Raw genomic sequence first — 24,377 nt, 5'->3', positions numbered from 1 at the left:
TCATTTTGCCATGTTTTCCCTTTATTGGCTTCCTTCTGCAATTCTTTCTTCCCATGATCATTATACAAAATGCCTGTTGACATTAACATGAACAGGATTAGTTTGCAATATTTAAGAGGCAAATCTTGAAGGTTCATGCGATAATACTTTTCTTTCTGAGTGACAATTTATAATAGCTCCACTGTAAATCCCTCGCTATATTTGGCTGTGATGTGATGATCAAACCCATCCTGAAATATTTACACAGCTTTCAAACAAAATCATGAAAATATTTTAGACCTGAATGATATGAAATCTATCATGTGCAGGTAGATGCCAGTTTTTAATATTAATTAGGTGTGTATGGGGCATGCTGTAGTTTGCAAAGACTCTGTAAACACCGACTCAGCTGGGTTTGGTCAGACTCCATCCATGGCACCTGGACAAAAACCTTCTGAATCACTTGAGTCTGCCATCCGTCAAGTGTTTGCTGAACTTTATCCACCCATAGAATTTAAATACAAATGTTAACATTGCTAATATAGAAAGACAAAGATAAGAAAGAAGTTGAGATCACAGCTCAACATCTGAACACAGATCAAATGTACCCTGCAGCAGTCCCGTCAAAGAGGACTGTTCTTTGTGAGTTTGGAGACACTAGACTGACCAAAAACGTGAACAGTTATCAAACCTGAACTTATGATTAATCCATGCCTCATAGGTTGGGAAGCCCTAACCCTGATTTACAGTTTGTGGATTTCCAATAAATGATCTCACCAGTCTAGCATCTCCAATTCCTACAAAGTGTATCGGAGGAACAAAGCCCCCAGCACCATCCCCTCCCCAGTTTCACTTCCTCTAAGTAATATCACAACTCAACACATCAAAGCCATATTTTCTGCACAGACCAGTTGTCTGAAAATTTTGGGCTAGAGCCCCATTGCTGGTTTCTTTTGGTAAAGTTTTCATAAAACTTTTTTTATTTTTTTTTTTGCAAGTGTCAATTCCTGATAGATACGTGGTGCCTGATCACAAGTCTGCCTTTTTCTGTCCTCCATGCCCTCCGTTTGTGCTGTTCCGGCAAGGACATCAGTCTCAGTTCCAATGTACTCGCACTAACAGTATGAAAAGGAGGACAGGCATACAGTATGTGTACCAGTGGCCCCCAACAACGGGGGGGACGTAGTCAAGCGTTAATTTTTGCGGTTGATCTGAGGAGTGAGTCCTGCGGTGTCCCGACCTCAGGCACTCTGACGGGTCTTATGTCTCCGACAGACGGCTGACTGGGGCGTCCACCGGCTCCATCATTCTGTACTTCTCCTCTAGAAGAGGCTCGCTGCTCTGCAGATGGATGAGGGGCTTGGTGTGAAGCCCGACTCGGCTCTCCTGGTTCCTCTTGTTGTAGATGTTGACCCTGTGCTCCAGCTCGGGGCTGGTCTTGGTGGAGCCTGCGGGGCTGGGCAGTTTGAGGTTGACGGGGTCCAGGCCCTTCTGGGTGAGACAAGAGTCCTCCGACAGAGAGGAGAGCAGCTCCTGCACCACAGCGCTGGGGTTTCCTCGCGGCTGTGTGCCCAGGGCCAGGGGGCTGCTGTAGGGCGGAGGGTAGCAGCGCTGGCCGCTGTAGTCTGTGGAGGTGGAGGCCTCACGCACCGTGGAGCTGCAGTCTGTGGTGGAGCCCAGTGTGTGGCTGCTGATGCTGTGCTGCCGGGCACTGAAGCTGGAGCGGGACACCGTGGTGGTGGAGGCTTCGCTGACTGAGCTGCCGGTCCGCTGCAGACGGCTGGATGGTATTGCGTCAGCACTCACCAACGACGAGGGAAGATGGCTGGGGTTGTTAGGCAGGTGCACGTCTATGGCTGCTGTGGTGATGACACGTGCAGCAGGGTCTGGGATCCCAATATCTGCAAGGCAAACATTTCACAATGTACATGTCCTTGGAATATGATGGTGGACAAAAGAATGAGGCTGAATCTTGATTCTTACCACTGCTTGGCTCACTGTAATACTGGCTGATGTAGTTGTTCATGTCATCTTGAACAAGGTGATCTGAAGGAAATAAAAATGGCTACTTAATGTATTTGTCTCAGACACAATAAAAGTGAATGCCTTATGCATTTATAAGTTGATCATGGGTAATATAACTGGAGAGACCACAGATTTGACGGGCCTATCTTTGCACAGTAGCTTGTTGAATGATTTAGAATCCATACTCCTTGGTTATGGTTGGATAATAGAAAGCTCGCAGCACCTGAATGACTAAACCAGAGGAAAACTGGTGGCGCATGTATTTTGCTGACCCTAAATCAGTCCAAGTGTATCTCTTAAGTGCTGTCCAAAGTCCCACAGGACCGTTAAATGGCTTATATTCATTTATGTTTCTGCTTCAAATATTCATTTTATGAATGTCCCAAGAGGGAGCCACACATTGCTCAGCCTAAAATGCGACACAGACAATCTCTGAATGATTAATAACGCGAGCATATGAGGAGCAGGCCCAGTTAAAAGGCTGTCTGACTAGACAAACCATACTTCAGATGTATAGCAAAGTCACATGCTGATTTATAGCTTTGATAAAGGAATAGCCTCAGTGTTTTCAGGCCTGACATCACCTGCACTGACAGCGCTTTGTTCCTTTAAGTCCTGTAAGTTATGACCCGTCACTGTTTGAAAGGTTTATAGTCCATCTATTCATCTAAGTGTGGTGGCGGAGTTTTCGATTTGGATTCTAAGATGAATGTTTTGAGAAGAGCGCAGCACCACCGTGCCAGTGTGTGATGTCCACCCTTAATAATCTGTCCTGCCTTCCAACTTGGAGGAACACATAAGTGATGTGTTGTGTACTATTTACTATTCTACTATTTATGTGGATGGTTTGCTGTGATGTTTTCTGGTTTACCATAGCAAGCGCAGCCTTAATTTCCCCTGGTGCTTAGAGAGCTTTGGTTTACCCATAGCCTGTAATACAAAGGAGCCGGGTGCTCCAGTCTATTACCTGCGGGCCCCCCAGGCTCTCTAGCTTTAGCCGGCCCGTGATGCTCGGAGGCCCCGGGGGCCAATCCATCCACCTCTTGGAAGCCGCTGCTCTGTTTACCCCACATATGGTGGATCTGCATGGCCGCCTCGCGCTCTGCTACCAGATCCAGGTCCTGCTGGGCCAGGTGGGCCCTCAGCTGCCTGATTTCAAACTGAAAGGAGGGAGGGGGAGAAGAAAAGTGGGAGAAAGAGAAGAAGAAAAATGCAGGCAGAACCTTTTAGGACTGTTTAACACTAACAAGGACATACTGATTTATTCTCCTAGCTAATACTCCATCCACTTTTTTCCAAGGGCAACCATTGCTTCTTATTTTCACGCTATATCCTTGTTCAACTCTGTTGGCTGTATTAGTTGCATCACAGCTGACCTTTGAACACATATACAGTACAGTACCATACCGTATATTTCAAATCTCTGAAGCGGTTGCAGCATAACTCTCAGACATACTGTGAACAATTTTTTTCCCTCTCTTGGGCTGACATCGGAGAAATAAAGAGCACTCAGTGAATGCACTTTCTCAGTTACACTTATAAGGTTACTCCTCAGCTACGTAATAAGGCTTTAAGAAAGCAATAATACATCTCTATTAATATTAAATTATATAGTAATCAATAGATTGCTTTGAGGTAATGCACATTGCTGGCTATCTGATATCCACATGACTACTGTTAAAAATATAATTCATCTATAGTGATGGTATGCTATCAGTTTTTGTCTTCCTTTGTCATCTTTTATGCTACTATGCACAGATTTAATCTTCCTGCATAGTACTTTGCTGCCCTCTCCTGGTTACATGCTGCTATAGGTGGCACATAACTAGACAGTAAGTAGGTAGGAGGAGAGAGGACATACTGCCTGTTCCTGGCAGATCTGGGTGAGACGGTCAAGCTGCTCCTCCCTCACCGCTTTGGCCTTCTCATACTGCTGGATCTCCAGCTCCATCTCCACCTTCACTTGCAGCACGTAGGCTGGAACAAGAGGGCACATAATACTGTTGGTTCCCCAACACCAGTGGCGTCCAATCATGTGCCAGTGAGGACCCAAGAGTCTGCAGGTTTTCATTCCAACCAAACACTACACCAGCTGATTTCATTAATTAGTTTCCCCCTCTCTGGTTGAAGTTGTGCTAGATAATGAGGTCAACTGCTGTAGTGTTTGAGTGAAAGGAAAACCTGCATATACTTTTCACTCGATGGCTCATGATTGGGGACTGCTGCCCAACACATACCAGCTGTAAATAACTGACAAAACACCTTGAAGGCAATCTCTCTGCAAGAGGTGATAACACAGCTTGAACTGCAGCTATTGCACAGGATGTAATTACATTCTAGTATGGGTGGGTAAAACAGTCAAGAGGGCGACAGAAAACTGATCAATTAGTTATTCAGCATTGGTCACAACCCATCCTTATAATCGACATGATCTAATTTTTTATTCCCACAGTCCCTGAAGTAGTGTGATTTTTCTGTGTCATGCAATGCAATTCATCAGTCCAATTTGCTCATTCTCACCCATTTCTGGTTATCCCCTTGAGCATGTGCATCCAAACACCACAAGGGGGAGCAACATAGTTGAAAAACACATGCTTGCCAACACTAAACAATGGCCTGTATGCACCTGTATGCAAAATAATTTGCATACAACAGCTGCTGTGAGTACATTTAGCACATAACTTCACTAGGAGAGATGCTTCCCAAGGTCCTGGTGAAAAATAATGAAATAGTGAAAAAAAATAATGAACGAAACAACCTCAAGATGGAATTGAGCTGATACCGCAGAGACCGTACCGCAGTATCTATCAGTGTGACCTGACAGTAAAGGACAGGACGCAGGGGACGTTAGCCCCCAGCCCGCCCAGCCCCCTCGCCCCTCCCAGCCTCACCATCGATGATCCTCTTGACCCTCCAGATGCGCAGTGTGATGATGAGGCCGATGGCGTCCCAGGGGCTACTGGGGCCGTTGGCCACTGTGGAGGCCACCATGGGGGCCAGAGAGAGGACGATGACAGCTCCATCAAACACCTGAGAAAATACAACCGCGCACACACACACACACAGACACAGACACAGACACACACATGCACCAGGTTATTCTATATATCCAAGTCGCCACATTGAGGAATGACATTGAGGGAATGACACTGCAATGAAAGGGGCCAGAGTCAGGACTAATAGGACCCCTGGGAGCTTACCTCTACTTTGTTCTCTATGTAATCCCATATCCCCAACACCACGATCCTGAACACCGTCTGAGACAGACAGAGGGACAGAGATGGAGAGAGAGGAGGTTAGTTACAGGGTGAGAAGGAAGGAAACAAGGATAGAAAAATAAAGTGAGTGGGAGATTGGGAGAGGGGAGCAGAATACACTGGTCAGCCACAGATATTAGACTCATACTTCCTTCAGTTGTAATTCCCAATAAAACCTGAAAGTCTCAGCAAAAAGGAATAGTGGTTGTGGTTCAGATTTCTTTCATTTCTCCACTGGTAATTCATCAATGACATCATATTCATACACATCACGAGCGGCGCGTTAGGATTTCATCCAAACAATTAGAGACACCGCATTCAGCTACTTGTGCTGACGCAGCAGGGTCTGCAGAGGGCAAACACTCTCCCTTTCTCTCTGCTCCTCTTCTGCCACCCCCACTAACCCCCATCCTCATTTCAGATATTCAAGGTTGCAGTGGAGCAGAAACACAGCCATGCTGCTGTTTTCAGTGTTTAAACGAATCACTAAGGGTTGCTTGTATTGATAAGTTAAATTCCAACTACACAAAACTTAGCAGTAGAGTGGTCAAGTGCAAGGAACTAAGACAAATGTGGCTGGCTGTAAAGAAAATGGTAATCAATACAGCACACCTGAGGCCCTGACATTATTTAAAAGCAGTGGCACAGAAAAGCCCCATCTGCATTTTAAAGTGGTTGTGTTGCGGATCAATAGAATACCTCAAAAGGGACCAACTGTTTTTAGCTCTAACAACAGCAAATATATGAGGTTTTCAGCAGACTGGGGGTAGATGCTTTCTAGTATGATGTTTAGTGTTTCCATTTAGCACTTAGAGTCCACTTCACCTCTACTAATCAGAATGCAATCATCATGGGACAGAGGGCAGGGGACGTTTCATGGTGTTGTTAGTATTTTAATGAGAATCCATCGGTGTACCCCACTGGCCCCACATACTGCATAACCTAGCATGAATCAATAGGCCGCTGCATCAGCTGTAAGTGAGCCTGGCTTTGTGGTTAGGAAGTGAGAGAGAGAGAGAGAGACTCACCTCAGTGAAGAACACAGAGAGAATGGCCAGGCTGATCCAGTGGATGATGCTGGCAAACTGGAATGCATTGTTAACTGTAGGGAAAGAACAGAACAACGGCGCATTTTAGAAATGGCTAGTCTACTTCGGTATGACGTGAAGATGGATGCACTCAAGCACAAGCTCACACACACTACACACACACACACACACACACACACACATAAATGCACAAATACAGGCAGTGAATATGAATACACCACATACTGTACATGCAAATGTGTATGTATCTTCCTGTCTATTCATCAGGCTAATTGTGGACAGCTTCAAACAGCACCGGGCTGTCAGCTGAGGCATTTCTCTGCACGCGCCACCTCCCCTCCCATCTGTCTTTGTTTGCCGTGTTCAGTGATCTGTCTATCAGTCCATTCATCTTCCTCCATTCCTCCCCGCACTCATCCAGCAGCCAGCTCTCTATTGCCCAATTTCTTTGTCCGCTAATCTCCCCTCACGCATTTGTCTTACTTTCCCTTTGTCTGCCCCGTCTCGTTAGTCTGTCCCAGGGGAAAAGCAAAGACTTGAATGCATGCAGATGCTGCTGGAGTGACATTCCCGCCAGGCGAGCGTTCTTCACTCAGCCCGCCGACATCAAACAGGTCACGACCCCTGACCTTCTACTTATGATAGATGAGGATGTCTCCATGATGCCAGATGATGTAGATGAAGGCGATATTGGAGTGACATGGGTCACACTGGCATTTCGACCACCTGACATTCCATGTTCACTGTGGAATACTAATGGGAGGGTTATATTCCCAAGACCGTGATGGATCAGAGCCTCAAGTCCCAGGATAGATCCTCACTGACACTGCCTCATTATACAGTAAGTGTGTGAGACCAGGCTAACAGCTAGCATTTAAATCATTCACATCCATATTGCACATCTATTATTCTTTTTTGAGATGCAACACTGGCATGAATTATGCAATAACGATTTAAAATGTTAGTGCCTTCCTAGCTGAATTGTGTAGCTGGTAGAATTTGTTGACACTCATCCACAAACCACACATACTGTAGTATAGTTTAGTAAGGATAGGCATCAATGCTGATTTTCTGTGTCAGCATCGGTTGCACTTTCCCAATATGATATTGTTAATATCATCATTGATAATATTAAAATAAAGTTTGTTGGGAATGTATGTTTTTAGTTGTTACCTGCTGCATAATATTGACTAGGTGCTGGTAAACTGTGCTCATCCTTAAAGGGATACCATAACATTTTAAATCATATTTTCTCATTTGTCTGCTGGTTTATGCCTTTAATTAATATCAATCATTCAGGATCAAATGCAGAAAAAACATCATCAACATCATCCAATATGGCTACAGTTGCACTATAACCGTAATGTTATCACCGGGTTTTTTCAACATCTCCAACCCCTTTGTCCAAAGGCTTTGTCCATTTCAGGCCAATATCCTTTTCTCTCCACTTAGTCTAACAAGATGAACAGTACATGACTTTCCTGCAACTTTGCTGTTGTCCTAATGAAGTACTTGCGAGTTTTCTCCTTTGTCTTAGCCTTTTTGTTCAGTCTTTGTATAACAATTGTGTTAAGCAGCCCACTTCTTATCCCCTCCAACAATGCTATTGCTAGTATTCAGGATTGCAAGTCTGAGTGTAGAGTACCAACTTTCTCAAAACCATATCCATATTGATATTGATCATCTCAGCCGACATCACAGTGATTTGGTGCCCACCCCTCTGCTATAGACACTCACACTGCAGCAGCTTGGTGTCTATCAGCAGCTCCAGCGTCAGCAGCAGCACCACCAGAATGACACAGGCCACCAGGAAACAGTTGAAGCCTGCCGACAGCAGACACACCTGCCACAGAGCCGCCCGGCGCCCACAGCACGGCTTCAGCCAGTTGGACCTGAGCAGGGGGGAGAGAGGGAGGGAGGGGGAGAGAGAGGGAGGGAGAGAGAGGGAGGGAGGGAGGGAGGGAGAGAAGGAGGAGGGGGGTATGAAGATAAATGGTGGGTCTCACTGTAGTATCATTTTAAATGCAATATTGGTATATGGTGTAAATATGACAGGTAGCACACAAGGTCAAATGAATAAAACACAAGAAATGTCAAGATACACAAATCATGAAGGGTATTCAACCTTGTGTTTGCTTGGTTTTATATCAATCAATGTTCTTCCAAATATTTCTCAGCAGAGGGCACTATTCTGCATACAAATCAGACAAATGCAGAACATGCATGCCCAAATTAATGTACACACTCTTACCTTCAGTATGTCGCATAAATACATGTTCTGCTGGCATTGAGGTGATATATTGGCAATAAGTAGTTCTGTGCATAATATATACAGTATATGTGTGATGTCACTGCCTCTGAGCCCCTGCCTCCCATGAAACACTGATCTCCTCTCAACCCTTTCAAGCCTTTTTTTGTACTACCTTTCTCTTCCCATTTTTTAAGCTCTCCATCCATGTCAGAGTAGTCTACTATAATAGCCATTAGTTAGTGTGTGCCTATTTTTGGAACAGATCCCATGAGATCTGTTGTAGCCTAATCTACATTCAAGCGTTACAACACTTGTTTATGTCTCATCACAGTATGCGTGTATACATAGCATTACTATATTTAACACCTGAAATACCAAAACATCCATAAAAGGGATTTAAACAAGTTTATTTTGGACTTCAAAAACGTGTGAGACCTGAGATTCTGACTCAGTATGTGTTCTATGGTGTCTATATTTGTGTAGAGGCATATTATACACCTGCACACTCAAAGATGATGAAGTGAGGTTCTGGTGAGATCAGAGACTCCTGGGGTTTAGTCCCCTCCATGCTGCGTGGCTGACAGACAGGACAGGTGTGTAGGTGTCTGGGTGAAGCTGGCTGGCTGACTGACTGGCCTGTCTGGGTGACTGGTGGGCTAACAACCTGGCTGGCAGGCTGGTTGGTAGCTCACCGACTCTCCTCTTGTTTCAGCCCTGGATGACTGACTAGCTAGCTGGCTGGCTGACCACATGATGCGGCTCTCCCAGCATGACAGTGAGGCCGCATCTACACCATCTGGAGGGCACAGACACTCCGTCACACACAGCCAAAAAGATGATTGCTTAACAGAATGACGATGCCTTCATCTGATTTTCCACGACAACGTTTACACTCCGCTTTGTCCCTGGCCGGCTGTTGAGAGAGCGGCGGAGTGAGGGGATGAGGGAGAAAACAGACTTGGATCAGTAATAAGACCTTTATATTCCCTGATCCCAGTGTCAGTCTGTTGTACACGCTGTCATTCCCCCTGGCGATTTAACAGCTAGCCCTCTATACATCCTCCTCCACATTGCCATGTATTTTCCATTAGTTTGGAGTGTGGCAGTGTCCCTGGTGTGCTGGCTCCTTGTCTAGGTACACCGTGCCTGAAGACTTGAGTGTCAGACCTGCCTTAAATCCATCCCTACTCTCCCCTCCAAGTCCCTCCAATCAGAGACTGTGACTGGCTGAGACTCCTGGGGATTTATGGTCAATAAATAATGACAAATCTCCAGGAGGCACACGGGGCTTTCCCTTCCTGTCACAACTCTGCATTCCACACAAAGGACTCAGACGTACTCTTAGAAAGAGGGACACAGAGAGGAAGGTGTGTGTGTGTGAGTGTGTGTGTGTGTGTGTGTGTGTATGGGGTGGTTGCTGTCCTTTCTCGGAGGCAAACTGAGAAAGGCAGTATGTTCCTTCAAAAATAGCAGCTATCCGTTGTCACCTGTCCCCCATAGGAGGAAAGCTATGGGCAATGTCTGTCAGAGGACAAGAGAGGATACAATTTATTCTACTCTCCTCTTGCTTCAGCTCAGAATGGAGGAGGCAAACATTGAGAGAGGAAGTAGGGTGCAGCCAGTTCAAAGGCATTGGGACTCGGCCAAAAGAGAACTGGAGAGAGAGCCAGAGTGGAAGAGGGGTGGGGGGTGGAGAGGGAAGTGTGAGAGAAAGAGAGAGAGCAGCATAGAGAAAGAGGGAAAGATACAGGTAGAGCGAAAGACACACAGAGAGAGGGGATCCTGGCCAGCGGAGTCAGTTTGCAGCGGTAGCTGAACCTCCGGTGGAGGACGGCTACATATCCTGTCCATCCTTCACCAAGGTCAGCAGAGGGGCTGGAGCGAGGCCACACTGTGTCAGTGAGCTCTCCCAGGAGCTAACCGGCGCACTCAGCCCTCTGCAGCAACACCAGTCACTCTGTACCAGCCCATGCCAACAGATTAGGAGCTCAACACCTGAGGTGAGAAAGAGGCGGCGGAGGGTAATGGTATCATTAGCACATACCATGGAGACTTTCCCCAGCACAGATCTGTTCCCAAGGAACAATGTCAAACCACATCTGCCGGTGGAAGAGAGCCCAGAAAAAGAAACATTTACCTAATGATATGCCTAACACATACTCACTGGACATTTGTGAGCCATTAGTTAAAAGATGGAATACGCAGCACACAGAGCACTCCGAGAGACACCTCACTTACCTTCAGGATTGAAAAGCATGATTTAACTCATACTGTGTGGAATCATAATTCATTCAGACCGCTCCCCAAAGCCAGGCAGAAAAGGTATTAATTTAATAAACCTGTAAAGAAAAACCCTGTCTGGAAGCAGAGTAAATGGCAGTGATGGATTACTCCAAGCTCAGAAACTTAATTTTGGGGAAATCACTTTAAACCTTGAGCGCTGAGGACCTGAAGTATTTATGAGGAAGTGAAGCTGCTTCGGTGGTGGAGCGTTTCAAGCGAGGGAAAAAAAAATCACCTCACTCTCTCCCAGGGTCACGGCCGGTTCGGATCGAACAGGCAATACTTCAAGGACCGGTCACACACGCGTGCGCGCGCACCTGCACGCGCACACACACACACACACTATTACAGACATGGGGTGAGGAGGAAATGAGAGATGCAGGGTGGCGTGTACTGTGGACAGGTTCATAAAGACATCAAGAGGCCAGCGGCTGCAGCGGTAACACAGTGAGGGAAGATCGAAGCGCGGCGGACAGCAGTGCAGAGGAAGGGGATTAGACCATGAGACTGATCAATAACGGCCTGAGATGGAGGTGATGGCATGCTGTACATGACACCGGCTGCAGCAGAATGGCCGGGCAGGACAGAGTGTGCAAAGACGTCAGGCAGAGTGACTGGCACAGAGCGAGGTGTCTGGCCGCTCTGTGGGGAACCGTTCCCACAGACAGGACAGAGCTTTGGATCCAGCCCCAGCTAAGTCTTATTGAGGAGGGGAGCCTATCTAAAGCAGCATCTCTTTCATTACACTGTCTCCTGTAATCGAGACAGGATAAAACACAATGTAAAGTCATTAAGTACAAGTTAAACGGGAATTAAATCAGAGAGGTGGTGCTCTGTGTGTGTTTGTGTGAGTTAGAGAGAGACGGAGAGAGGGAAGGGCGGGGCGGCAAAGGAGAAAATTCATTCAGAAGTAATGAGTCTGCACGACTCCGTCAACTTGTCTCAGGTATTGATTCCCCCCCTCTAGCGTGCACACACACACACACACACACATACACACACACACACAAACAGCTAATGAATAACTGCAAACACTAACCTCTCCCTCAAAATGTGTAGAAAGGAAGGCCTAAAATGGTAGAGCTTTGAACGACTTGCACTCTTGTGCCAATCTTCTAAATAATTGATCGGACCTCTTGATTGATGTCTTGATTGCACATTTACAACAGAGCAAGTCTGCTCGATGAAAAACTCCAACACATTAGGATACAAACCTATGGCAGCTGCCACACCATTATGCTTGTTTCCAGAACGATTAATCACGCCATGGGTCTTAAAAATGATGTCGGCCATTCAACTCAGAGGTTTGCTTCATGGCCAAGACTCATATAAGATCACTTTGCCTGGTGGGGCGTTCATTTATTGTCAAGCACTCCTGCAATTGACAGGTTTTATTTTGAAATGGTAAACATCATTTGTAGAACATAAAGCTTCTTGAAATTCATCACTTTATAGTACAGCAATATAGACTATTTTCAAAACAGTTAGTAGGCCTATTTGGTTGGAAAAGGTTTTAAAATAAGTAATCAAATATTTTTTGAAAATGAGTTTTACTTTCATGTCAGTGATAATTTTGTAGGAGCAATGTTCACTTTTCCAAATAACAAATACCTCATTTGGGAGTGACTCTTTGACTGTCACTAGGGAACATCTCTAGCTTTAGAATTGAATGTACATTTTCTTTGAAGGTGTAAGAAGTGATGTCAGATTCCACTCCAGCAGCATTTACAAATGATATAACCTGACCCAGCTTTTCTGTCTCCTCTCAATTTCTCTCTCTCTGTACTGATAACTATACAGCCCTGTGGTTCCTCCAGTATAAACTCCAACCAATTCACACCAATCTGCTGAACTCAGCAGGCACGGGCAGAGGAAAATGGACCACAACTGTGAGGCTGCAGGCTAGTGAACAGCAGAGGTGGAGGACTTCATCCCATTCAGGCTGCTCAAGCTCTCTGGGTTACACTTGTTCCTTAACTTACTTTATACACTCGAGGTGGCATTTCATATAATCCCAGATATATGCATTTTTGCCTGAGAGCTTCTGCCTCCTGAAAAAGCACAGGTGGGGCACTGCCCTAGATTGCTTTAAAATCAAGACAAATGCCAACATAACAACTGGCTAAATCTCTTTCCTCTATAACCACTGCTGAGTCATCTGTGTTCTCACAGCCAATAGAAGCAAAGAAGCCCTGAGAGAGGAAAACCAACTAAGCACTAAATATGCTGAATAAAGCTCCAACTGATGTTATCATAGGTAATCAATTTTACATTTTAGAGCTTCCATATCTCCTCACCATTAATCACTTACAGTCTCATGCCTGGGGAATTAGCGAACACTTTTGCAGTGAATTAACAAATCAAATGAAATGTGCTAATCAATTTCAGGTGCCAATAAAGAAAGTTTAAGCTTGTATTTTGAATATATGCTTGCATCATGCTTGCATCCTCATGGTTTGCAAGTAAACTATATTATTTTGATCCTTTGATGCAAAAGCATGCAGCTTTCCAGTATCACCAGGACTTTCCTCTACTTTTCATAATGAGATCATGCATCCTCTCCTCTCCTAGCATCCTTGCACTATGGTACAGTATGTCTACCTAGCAGAGGACTTGAAGCTGGTCTTTGCCAGAGAAATGGGCCACAGATACTAAGCAAATGGAGATGGATGGGGCTCCATGTGCAGAGCAGCAGACAAGCTGTCCCTGATAAATGGGTTTTCACCAGGACACTTGATCTCTCTCGCTCTCAGCCCAAAAAGCAATCTCGCACTTTGCATGTCTGTGAATATTAACAAACCCTCAAACCCTGCACTCAAATGTCATCTATTGTGTCGCACATGGTGCCAGGCAAGAGAGCCAATTTGATGGAGAGGACTGTTCCTCTGTGTGTTTGAAATAGAGTCAGAGGGGGAAAAAAAAAGAGAAATCCCGCTCTCTTTTCAGACATCCATCAACACAGAACAGGTATAGTATGGCTCTGGATTCAAAGGCCCATGAAATATTGCTGCTGCCAAGACACATACTAGACTTTGGCAAGCCCCTTCAGTGCTATATTCTCCAGTCTAGATTTTTCTAATTATTACATCTGACTCCAACCTTAGTTCCTGGGTTTGATACTGTGCAAGTGGGCATAATAGTATGATGCATTGTAGTGAGTGGAGGTAATGTCTGGACAGTGGCAGGATAAGTGGCTAGAGGACTTTATTTCAGTGGGGAACTCTGAGTACTCCGTTGAGTAATGTAATCAATCTAGGCTGGCCTGGCCACACGTAAGCTTATCTAATACCCGATTTTTCACCATAACACTTTATTACCTATAGCCGCTGTGCCTGCCACTGCACCAGCCCTTCACATGGTTAATCCCGCACTACTGTCCAACATGGACGCACACGACATTCATCAAATGGAACCATTTCCTTCTAATCTGCAGCCAGCAGCTTTGTGAATGAAAGTGTGGAGGAGGGTCGCCTGCTCCATTCCTCCCTCCATCCTTCTCTTTATCCCTTCGCCTCCTCGCTCTCTCCTCCAGTCAAAGCGGCAGGTTGACCCATATGAACCATCTGTCATTGCTGCAGCGCCTCACACCTCTCACTCTGGCCCCTGGAGATCAGTGGCATATGCTGCTGTGGCCACTGCTGCAGGCGGCCGGCTGATCTGGGGATGATAGCCCAGGCCGAGCGCAGGCTGCGGAGCCAGGGGGGTCCTGAGCCTGCGGCCTACAGGAGCCTGGGCTCCACTGAGTCTGGAGGTCATGCTATCCCAAGAGGTCAGAATTAAGGGAAAAAACGATATCAGCACACCACCTTGCTGCTGCATCTTTGTCAGTATAATCTAATTGGTTCTACACATACGGTGCCTACTGAAGAAAAGCCTGTACAGCTTTATGTACATAACCAGGGTTTTTAAAATGTCCTTATCCAATAAGTCCTCTGAGAAGAGGTCTATGTGCTGTGATCTATGGTATATTCTGGGGTAATATCCTCTGTGAATAAAGCCTAATGCCAAAACATTACAAATACATACACATGGGACAGGAGCGGGAAGGTAAAAAAGTGACCAAGGGTGGATCCGAAATCACGCCACCCTTGTCTGGACTCTCCGGCAAGTTCTGGAGAAGCTGGTGCAGCCAAATTCTATTAATAATTCCATCCAGCTCACCACTGCACAGAATCTGCTAGTACTGCGTGTGCCCCTTGTAGTCCGCAAGAACATCCACCTCCTACATAATCGCCCACGTCTGCTGATAAAGAGCCATGTGAAGCTGCCATGCAAGACTAAATGCACGTCTCTGGTGTGCATTCTTCTGCTCTTTTTACAGCCATATGGAGCAAAACAAAACCACGGCCTCATCATCACAGCCTTAGGCTCAGTTCACCGGTAATGAGCCTTATCTTATCCCACCTCTGACACTATCTAACCATTACTATAGAGCTGTAGCTTGGACCTTATTGCTTTTCCTTTCACTGTGTCCAGACCCACAACCAAAGCTATATCCAGAGCTCAGTGTGAACTTTGCAGACCAAACAACAATGAATTTGATGATCAAATAAAAAACGGGATAAAATCAAAATTACAATAGGCTTGTATCTGCTCATGGACCAATTACCTTTAGTTATATTTGCATCTGGAAAAAGACACGACTCAGCTGTTGCTAATCATGTTAATCTAAACACAGAAGCATTGCAACAGAGAGATAATCAAATGGCATTACATCGTTGTATATAACCATCTACAAGTTGTTGATGGTGACATTAGCCTCAATAAAAATAATAAATAAATCTCCTTTGCCCATACATTTTAATCTAGACAAGGTAAAAAGTTTATGGAGTTGTAATAACCATGTAGATCAATCAGTCAGTACATTGCCCCCGTCATCAGGGCCTCTGACGATTTTAATTAATTTAAAAACTCACAGCGTACAACACATCCTACCTTTGTGGCATTCCTTTGATGCTACACACATGAGTCACAAAGGCAGCCAGAACCTGTGACGAGTTGGTTTAGTTGCTTTTTCCATGAACGCTTCCAAAGAACGGACGTGTGCATGAAACTGTAGTGAAACTGAGATGACAGGTCTTGAAACGCCTGTGGTTTGAAAATCAGGAATTCCAATCTAAAAAGCTCATTGAACATGCTGTAACACCATGCTTCGGTGACAGAGGCACCGCTGACTATCTGACAACATTCCAACTTTCCAACTTTCTGGACTTTGAAGAGGGTATTATTCTGATCAGGATGAATGGCTGTTTACTTTTCCATATAAAGAGATATTCACATTGCGGCATCTGAATTCATAAATCCCTCAGAGACGCATCTTGCCGCTGCATGACTTTTCCACTCCACTGTGTCACCTCCCAGGGGAGCAGGGTGTCATATGGCCCCATCGTCATGAGAGTGCCCACAGTGATGATGAGTGCATGGGGCTGCCAGCTCCAGCCCTCTGCTGTGGCATTGGTGTGTGTGTTTGTGTGTGTTTTTTATGAGAAAGAGAGAGTGAGAGAGAGCTCATGAGACAGGGTGAATGAGTGGGTGTTCGGGACAGGACCCATCTGTCCCTGCCCTCTGTCCCACAGAGCCACAGGCCCGGACCGGGCCAGACCGGGCGAGGTCCAGCCGGGCGTGGTCAGCTGACACACCGGGGCTTGGATGGCGAAACGGCGGATGCTCTAATTAAGCTTATGCTGTTTGTCGACTTTTCTCTGCGTGGACGCCAGCATCGCAGCATGCCAAAGGGTTGTGAGTCACGCTTCCTGAGTGGAGAGCCATGGACACTTGCTACAGGGGAGCGCTAGGAGGGGCGTGTCCTGTCCTGAGAGTACTGGGCCTGCAGCATGGCGATATGGTGATAAAACAACGCACACCCAGGACAAGCAGGCCCCATGGACAGAAACAACACCGCTACAAGGCTCTGACATTTCCGGAAAAATATGGTGCGAACGACACTCTTTGTTTTCTGCCAAAAATCAACATTACGAACAGAAGCCTGTCTTTGGTGGAGAGAAATTGCTGTGTCATTGAGCTGAAATGAACACATCAGTTGAGGCATTGTCCATTTAACAGGGTGACACTAATAAATTCATTGCCAAATATCCTCGGACTCTCAGCTCTAATATGAAACGAGAGGTGATTCAATATGCCAGGTGTAATTATCATGTGCAATAACTAGCAATAGAGAGAGTGAAGGCAGAGCTTCTCTCTGCCAGGGTAGATTATAGATTGTAGTAATTGCAATTCTGTCTTAATTATGGATACAGCACTTCCATACAACAAGCAGAGACAATGTCTCAGACACCGTATCTCTAATATCTCGTTAAATTTGATGGCAAGCGTCAAGAACATCAATCATTGCGTAATTATATTTTGGGCTTTTCAGTATACAGATTTGTCATAGACAGATTTCATTGATAATCATGCTATTAATTTGTTTTCAGCTTCCTCAAATGGTATGATCTTTGATATACCTCAAATTATGAAAATTGAAGTGTTTAGTTTCACTTCATTACCTAGATACTGAATCATGAGCTTCACATTCCTTGAATACAGGCCCACATTCTACGCCCTCTTTTTTTAACACGAGTTCCTTACATTCAAGCTGCAGTCTTGGGATAGTCATGCCAGTCACAAGTGTTTATTATCTTCAGTATCCTGTGAGAAAGATAACATCTCTAGAGATATTTTGACAGACATTGGCCTTAACTGATCACAGCCCCATCAAGCAACAATGGAAGTTGAAGCAATGTTGTGAAGCGGCCGCATGGGACGTACCCATCTCTGTTGTCCTCTTCGTCCGGGTTGGAGATGAGCTGGGATCCAGCTAGGGAGATGTCCAGGGCGGCCAGAGGCAAGTCTCTGTAGGCGAAGCTGACCAACTGGACAGGGGCCACACACTGGTTGTCCTCCTCCACCTGCTGGGAGATCACCTCCAGCTCCGAGGCTCCGGCCTGGGGAGCGGCCCTGTGGCACACACACCGCAACAGGAGGAGCATTAGAATCAGAGAATGGGATGTGCAGGAGTCTATGGGTTTCACCTTAAAAACACAATATTTATATTTATATTTATATTGGAAGGCATGAAAAGGGTTGTTTCATTGGATTCATTTGGGGTTTTCTGATTTTTATCTATCAAGTCCAAAGTGTGTTTTCTCTCTGAGTTTGGCTATATTTGACATTTTTTTATTATCATGTCCTTTTATCTTCCAATGAGATTCTAAAACCTGGATGTGCAGGGAGGGCTGTGATCCTACGTGCTCAGCCAATAGCGGGCAAGGAGAAGTCAACCTGGAACAGGAGTCTCATACGGCTTGGCACCCGTCCCAGTGCAGCCGATGTGGAGACATCAATAACTCCAGTGCTTAACAGTGGAGGAAGGCATTGATTACAAGACAGAGGGAACAAAAGCCATTGCGTTGGTGAATTCTAGGGCGTCCATGCTGGGGTGAAACAGAGTGGGAGGAAGCAGTTAGTAGAAGATCACTGAGCAGACCCATCTTCCTGTTAAATGTTAATGTAGTCAGGCCCGGAGAGGAAAACAGGTCCTTCTTCTCTCTGACTTACTTTTTGACTAATTGCTATTTAACACAATCCCTTCAAAGGTTATTTTCTTATTCTCATAGGTAACCAGGAATCACTCCAAATACACTGTCTAACATGGTGCTATAGTGCTGTGCAAAACAAAACTACTCTTATCATTCTCATGTGCTGTCACTGCATAGAATGGATGGCACATCCTCCTTTTGAATATCTGGTCCCTTCATTACACAAGTTCTGCTAGATGTGTTGTTTAGCTTGAGGGTCAAATGCCCCTATATTAACATGCTCACCGCAAACAGCGCCTGCGCCTTCCAATGTTATCTGTGCACTTGGCACCTCTGACCAACCGCAACAAGGACACTAATCAGTCATGACAGACACAAACTGTTCAGTGCATCAAAATCACATTTCCAGACAATCACAGCACAAGCCAGGAGCCATTATGTGCAGAGCCCAGTTGAGTGGCTGGTTGCCATCCTGGGGAGGGGTGGAGGCTTCACATCTGAACACTCTGCTCCCTTCAACGATGCAGGCAAGGACAGCCAGTAGCACGCTGAAGGCTGGGATCTTTTCAGAGGCATGCAATATTAGCAAACGCCACGAGGAAGCAAAAAGGTTAACATAGAGCACGCATGGCTGGGGGGAAATCTAGCACCCATACAGAGGGTGCACTAAGAGCTGTAGCTTACCATGGAGCCCAGAGAGAGCAAAAACCCTGCTTCTACTTCAGCTAATGTTTCTAGATGCTGGTCTAACACACTTTACATGGTATTGTTCTTACACCTGTGTCGTAAGGCTGTGGTTACAGGGACTTGCTACCTTATATCATATGGCAAAGCAGTTGAATGGAACTGGTTATAGCTCAACTTTTCCTGAACTTTCATGATTAGATGAAAATTCAGTGAAAGTTATTACTGTAATTACACTGTTATTGCTCAGAAAAGGGCAGGTTTTACTGGTAACAGCTTATTGAACATCCATCTGTTCAATAGATAAAATCTACCTGGTTGTATGTGTGTAAATATAAATTCTTTGTGAACATCGCGTTTTAGACAGTAGTTTTAAAAGCTGCTTTGTGTTTTTAAGGAGGTCTATTTCCTCCGGTGTGTAATCATTGCCAGGGATCGGCTCCCCCAGAGTAACAGCGATCCATGGCTCTTCCCCCAGTGTTTTTACATTGCATCGCTATAAATCACCATGCAGCGATCAATACATATATAAAAATAAAAGAGCCTGCTGAGACTTCTCCCTTCCAGCTCCATCTCATTGGTTGGACAATTTAATGCTGTATGTCACAAAAAGACGGGCATAATTATTTTTCCCCTAAATACAAAGCTAAGAAAATGTGTAGACCAGGGTTAGATGATTTCATTATTAATATTCTTGATGCTGCGATTCCTCTCATAGGTCTCCAGGTTTGAAAGCTACTCCACCCTTTTGAGACAGAACAAGGTACAGCCGAATAATTCCCTCCTCACAGAGATACGAGATACACCGCAGTAACACATTTCTTTAACATACACAAAAAAGCCTTTTTCACTTGGGCATTTTCAATAGGAACATCTTCTTGGCAATAGTCAACGGGTTCATAGATCTGGAGTTTAAATGAATCTCATTTGTAATCTATTGAGTTAATACCATGAGTTTTCTGCAGCCTGCTATAGGAGAGGTACTCAAATACCACTGGTGTCCAATACTGCTGAACTCAACAGAATGTGAAACTAAATTATATCTTTTTACTCTGAATACTAAATCCCATGCACATAAAGGAGGGTCACATGCTGAGATAAGTTACCTCGGTAGGGAATGCATTAACTTGTACCCAACCAGGGCTGTAGTTAAGACCACATTAATCAAGTCTGCAAGAACATGACCTCATCTAATAAAGTCCAAGTCAAAACCAAGACTAAAACCGGTCTGAGACTGAGACCAAGACCAAGATCAAGATCAGAGCAGAGTTTAATCTTGTCTTAATTTCTGGGATTTATTAAATGGTACATGATTGCGTTCCAGTCATATTGTTTTGGATAAGAGCATGGAGAAACAATGGCTGAACTATTGTTACTTAAAATATACTGTATATGTTGAAATAGATAAATACATGAATATACAGTATATATCCAGGCCAACACAACTGAGTCGAACCAGAGACCGAAACAGAGTAGGCCTGCTACAGATCTTGCAACCCAACATTCAACGACAAAGTGTCCCTGTATATTTCTGGGCGATAATAGCCTTGAGGTTAGAGAAGTTTGTGGCTGGAAGGTCTCTGGTTCAAATCCCCTGACAAAAACAGGCCAAAAACAATGATTATATGAAGTAAAATGTGGCTAAGCAAATTTGCAAAATGTCAAAAGTCTACGAATCTCAGATAACGATGAGATCTGTGACTGTCTCCTCATATTTTCATGTGCACCTATTTTTAGAAAAAAATGATCTACTTCTGTCACTTCATAGGATTTCAAAGTGCTGCCTCAGCATGAACTGGTGTTGTGTAGAGGGCATCGGTATCATTGTCATTCTGAGTGCTCACTGCTACGGCATTTCTGGCCAGCTGTCTACAACCCTGCCACACTGTCTCACCCAATAAGCCTGTATACGGACACTTGGCTACTCCTCAGTGCACAGCAATTCACTGCCCTGATATCATCAGGAAAGTAGGACCAACGTGCCAAATCACTTATATGGGCACCAGCCAGATTTCCCGACAGCATCCCTGAGTCAGGCCCTTGACACAATGGTACATTTGTAAGATCAGATCTTTTAGGTAACGTCCGCTCTTTCAAGGTCCAATGGGAAATTACCGCAGTTGACAATTCCATTGCATCAATGAAGAGTGAAGGCGTTTGTGTTGGTCTTGGGAGTCTTCTCTTTACTGTTAACAGAGGACATGCCTCAGCTTTGAATCCACCGTTTCACATCCAAATCATGGACACCTCAATTAGCAGGCAGAGAAGATGATGCCTGGAACACAGAGATTTGCTCAGCAGACACCCAGCAGCAGCTGCTTGAGCTCCAAAACCAGCTGGCACCAAGCATTCAAGCCACCAGCCATTACAGTGCTGGGAATGGGCACACAGCACCACTGTAATCAATGTTATTAGTGAGTTAATGTATTATTTTAAAGAACAATATAATAACCTATAGTTGGAAAAAGGCTACTGGGTAATAAGGAAGTATTGTAATGATACAAATCTCAAAATTATGCTAAAAAAATCACATGGGCCACAGTTTATTTGGATAGTTATTGTTAGAAATAGGGTCAGGTTAGGGCTGGGATTAGGATAAAAAATTAGGTCAGCATTAGGGTTTGGGTTGGGGTTAGGCTAAAGTCTGGGTTAGGGTTACCATAGTCCATACAACAGAGATGCAGAAAAATGACACAGACAGACAGACACTTTGTTGAACATCTACTTTTAGTCCCCTGATTGTTAGTCGAGTATCAACATTGGACTATTCAAATAAGGTGTTACCAACTGATGAGTTTAGCAACCTCCTTCATCCACTGAATGTTAAAATAAATATTCTGACAATTTATACCCTAACTGTTCAACTGTAGACTGTATACTGTAAATGGTGCATTGTATTCAGAGGCCGTCATCATAGAAGAAAATGTGGATTTGAGCAAAGTGAACAACCAAAGTAAAACCTTATTTTGCTGAGTATACCAGAGGCAAAAAGTGCCTACCGATAATCTACCTATATAATACCTATATGTATATCCACTATAATCTACCATAAACATACAGTAAGTGGATAAAATTATTAACACTATGAAGCCCAGCCATTTAAATTTCACTGTAGATGTTTTAAACATCAAATTCATGAGATAAACATGGACCGTAGTCGCTTAAGCAGTGACCCGCTAATCAGCAGATCTTATTCTGATGATTGGAGAGGAGCTTCATTATGCTGAGAAAATAACAGCAGCGTGGCACCAGATCACGTGACACCGAGGTTAGTTACAATAAATGTTAGCTGACCTGTTTCAAAGCCACTGGGTTCCTCGGGGTGTGTGGTGTACTCTCTTTGTGTGCTGAATGGAACGAAATGTACAAACAGCTCCATACAAGGCCTAAAGAAAGAGCACTGCCTTGCCACATATAAAGGCATACACCAACCAGAACTGTGTTAAGCGTAATTTTCAGTACACTGGTACCGACCATCTGCATTAAGAGCCTACAAGCAGGCTAATTTTGTGGGGAAAATGATGTTGAAAAGGCTGTGTCATTTTTCTTTTTTTGTCCATTCTGTCTATTTCCTCTGTGATTTGCATACACTCATTTTTGACTGTAAACCCCTAGACTCAATGCAGGCATAGAAAGATTTTAAATCTTCACATTCAATTCTTAAATGAAATATATAAGAAAAATCCCATTGATGTGTGTTGTGTTTATGACCATCTAATATTTTTACTGTCCTGCCTCCCACTGTTTCCAGAGCAGAGAAACGCTACAGCACTACACAGAGAGAGAGAGAGAGAGAGAGAGAGAGAGAGAGAGAAGAGAAAGAGAGTGAGAGAGAGAGAGAGAGAGAGAGAGAGAGAGAGAGAGAGAGAGAGAGAGAGAGACAGACAGACAGACAGACAGACAGACAGGATTTACAGTAGCATCCAGTCTAAGAGAGCAGGGGTGAAAATAGCTCCAAAGACCTCTCTCTGCATGAGAGTTTCCCATCTGTCACTTCACTGGGGAGTCACTGGCGTTCAGCAGCATTAATTCATGCCTTTGTACCTCTGTAACCAGACAACACATTTGGTATGTTATCCGGTTACAGACTTTTGCCCCAACGTTTTTTTTTCCTTCAAATGGACTTGCGATCAACCATCAAACGTATTAATCTGCCATCTGAGCCCTCTGGTCTGAGCCCCAGATAGAGATCTGTGTTGGGAGCAGCATGCTGTGCCTTTAACCAGAAGATGCAGCTGATTGAACCCATTTTGCATTCGCCCCTCACTCCACTCCACTCTACTCCACTCCACTCCACACTACTCCACTCCATTCCACTCCACTCCATTCCCCTGCTGCCTCCCTTTCCCTTCTCTTAGCCCCAACCCTGGCTGTCATCAGGATGCAGGGCCTGTCTGGGGGACCACACAGAGAGTAATTATTAATAAGAGAAGATGACAAGTGAACATCCCTCCTGAATGCTAAGAGATGCCAGCGGAGACTGGAGATGGGCAGCCGCTCTCTCGATGAGGCTGGATGAGGCCAACCCAGCTTCCCTGCTGATCTCTGTTCAAAGTCATTCACAGGAGGGGCATGAGGATATGCAGGTGCCATTCTCATAATCACATCCTACCACACTGAGTCGCCCATTGCAGAAGACTGAGGGTTCATAAATGGAGATTTGAGATTTCACACTCTCAGGCATGGTATCATGTCATGCTATACTTACTGGGGGTTGCTCATGTTGCTGTCTTGCTGCTGTGAATAGACGTCCACGCTAAATGACCCCAAATGTGAATTGTAATTTCACCACTGCAGAGACCTGGCTCCTACCACACCTATGGAGAATAAAAAGAGAAGAACAATGTAACTACAAGAGAAAAGGCAGCAAATGATGAAGTAGCCATGTGCATTTGAGTAGTATAACACAACACAACCTTCAGTGCGGTATCAGTGCTTCTGTGAATGCTTCGCCCTGTCCTAACTACAGTTATAGCTGTGCTATGTTCAACTATTTTGCCAGTAAACACTAAACTGTAATGGATTTAAAATCTCCTCCAATATATGTTCCGCTCTGTGAATCAGGGGCTGAGGAACATCACACCTCTTGCATAGCAAGTACAGCAGGATGCTAGCTCTTTGTGGCACAGGATAGAGAGCCATTGATGTCCAAGTCCGTTCAGTGAAAGCCCGCTCCAGCTGCTTTGCAGGGAACAGACATGACATGTCCAGACAGGAAAGCCACAAACACATAGCCACTGCTTTTAAGGGAAATGTCGACCATTACACAAACAAGTCCCATTGTCAATATTACAAACTAAACATGTACACG

At 44.8% G+C, this 24,377-nt stretch overlaps 1 protein-coding gene across 1 annotated transcript; it reads right to left on the bottom strand.

Moving 5' to 3' along the window:
* Positions 1-3: 3 nt before the first annotated feature.
* On the bottom strand, positions 4-23,788 carry tmem266 (transmembrane protein 266). Its single transcript, XM_071915596.2, has 10 exons — positions 23,775-23,788; positions 17,613-17,801; positions 8,048-8,202; positions 6,290-6,363; positions 5,205-5,261; positions 4,896-5,034; positions 3,866-3,981; positions 2,972-3,164; positions 1,963-2,025; positions 4-1,880 (listed from the first exon to the last, which is right to left on the bottom strand). Exons 1-10 carry the CDS (start codon positions 23,786-23,788, stop codon positions 1,240-1,242), a joined length of 1,641 nt encoding a protein of 546 aa, XP_071771697.1. The 3' UTR covers positions 4-1,239.
* Between the last annotated feature and the right edge of the window lie 589 nt (positions 23,789-24,377).

This window comes from Centroberyx gerrardi, chromosome 4, assembly GCF_048128805.1.
Source record: "Centroberyx gerrardi isolate f3 chromosome 4, fCenGer3.hap1.cur.20231027, whole genome shotgun sequence".
NCBI lineage: Eukaryota > Metazoa > Chordata > Actinopteri > Beryciformes > Berycidae > Centroberyx > Centroberyx gerrardi.
This window is presented reverse-complemented; position numbering and strand designations above follow the sequence as displayed.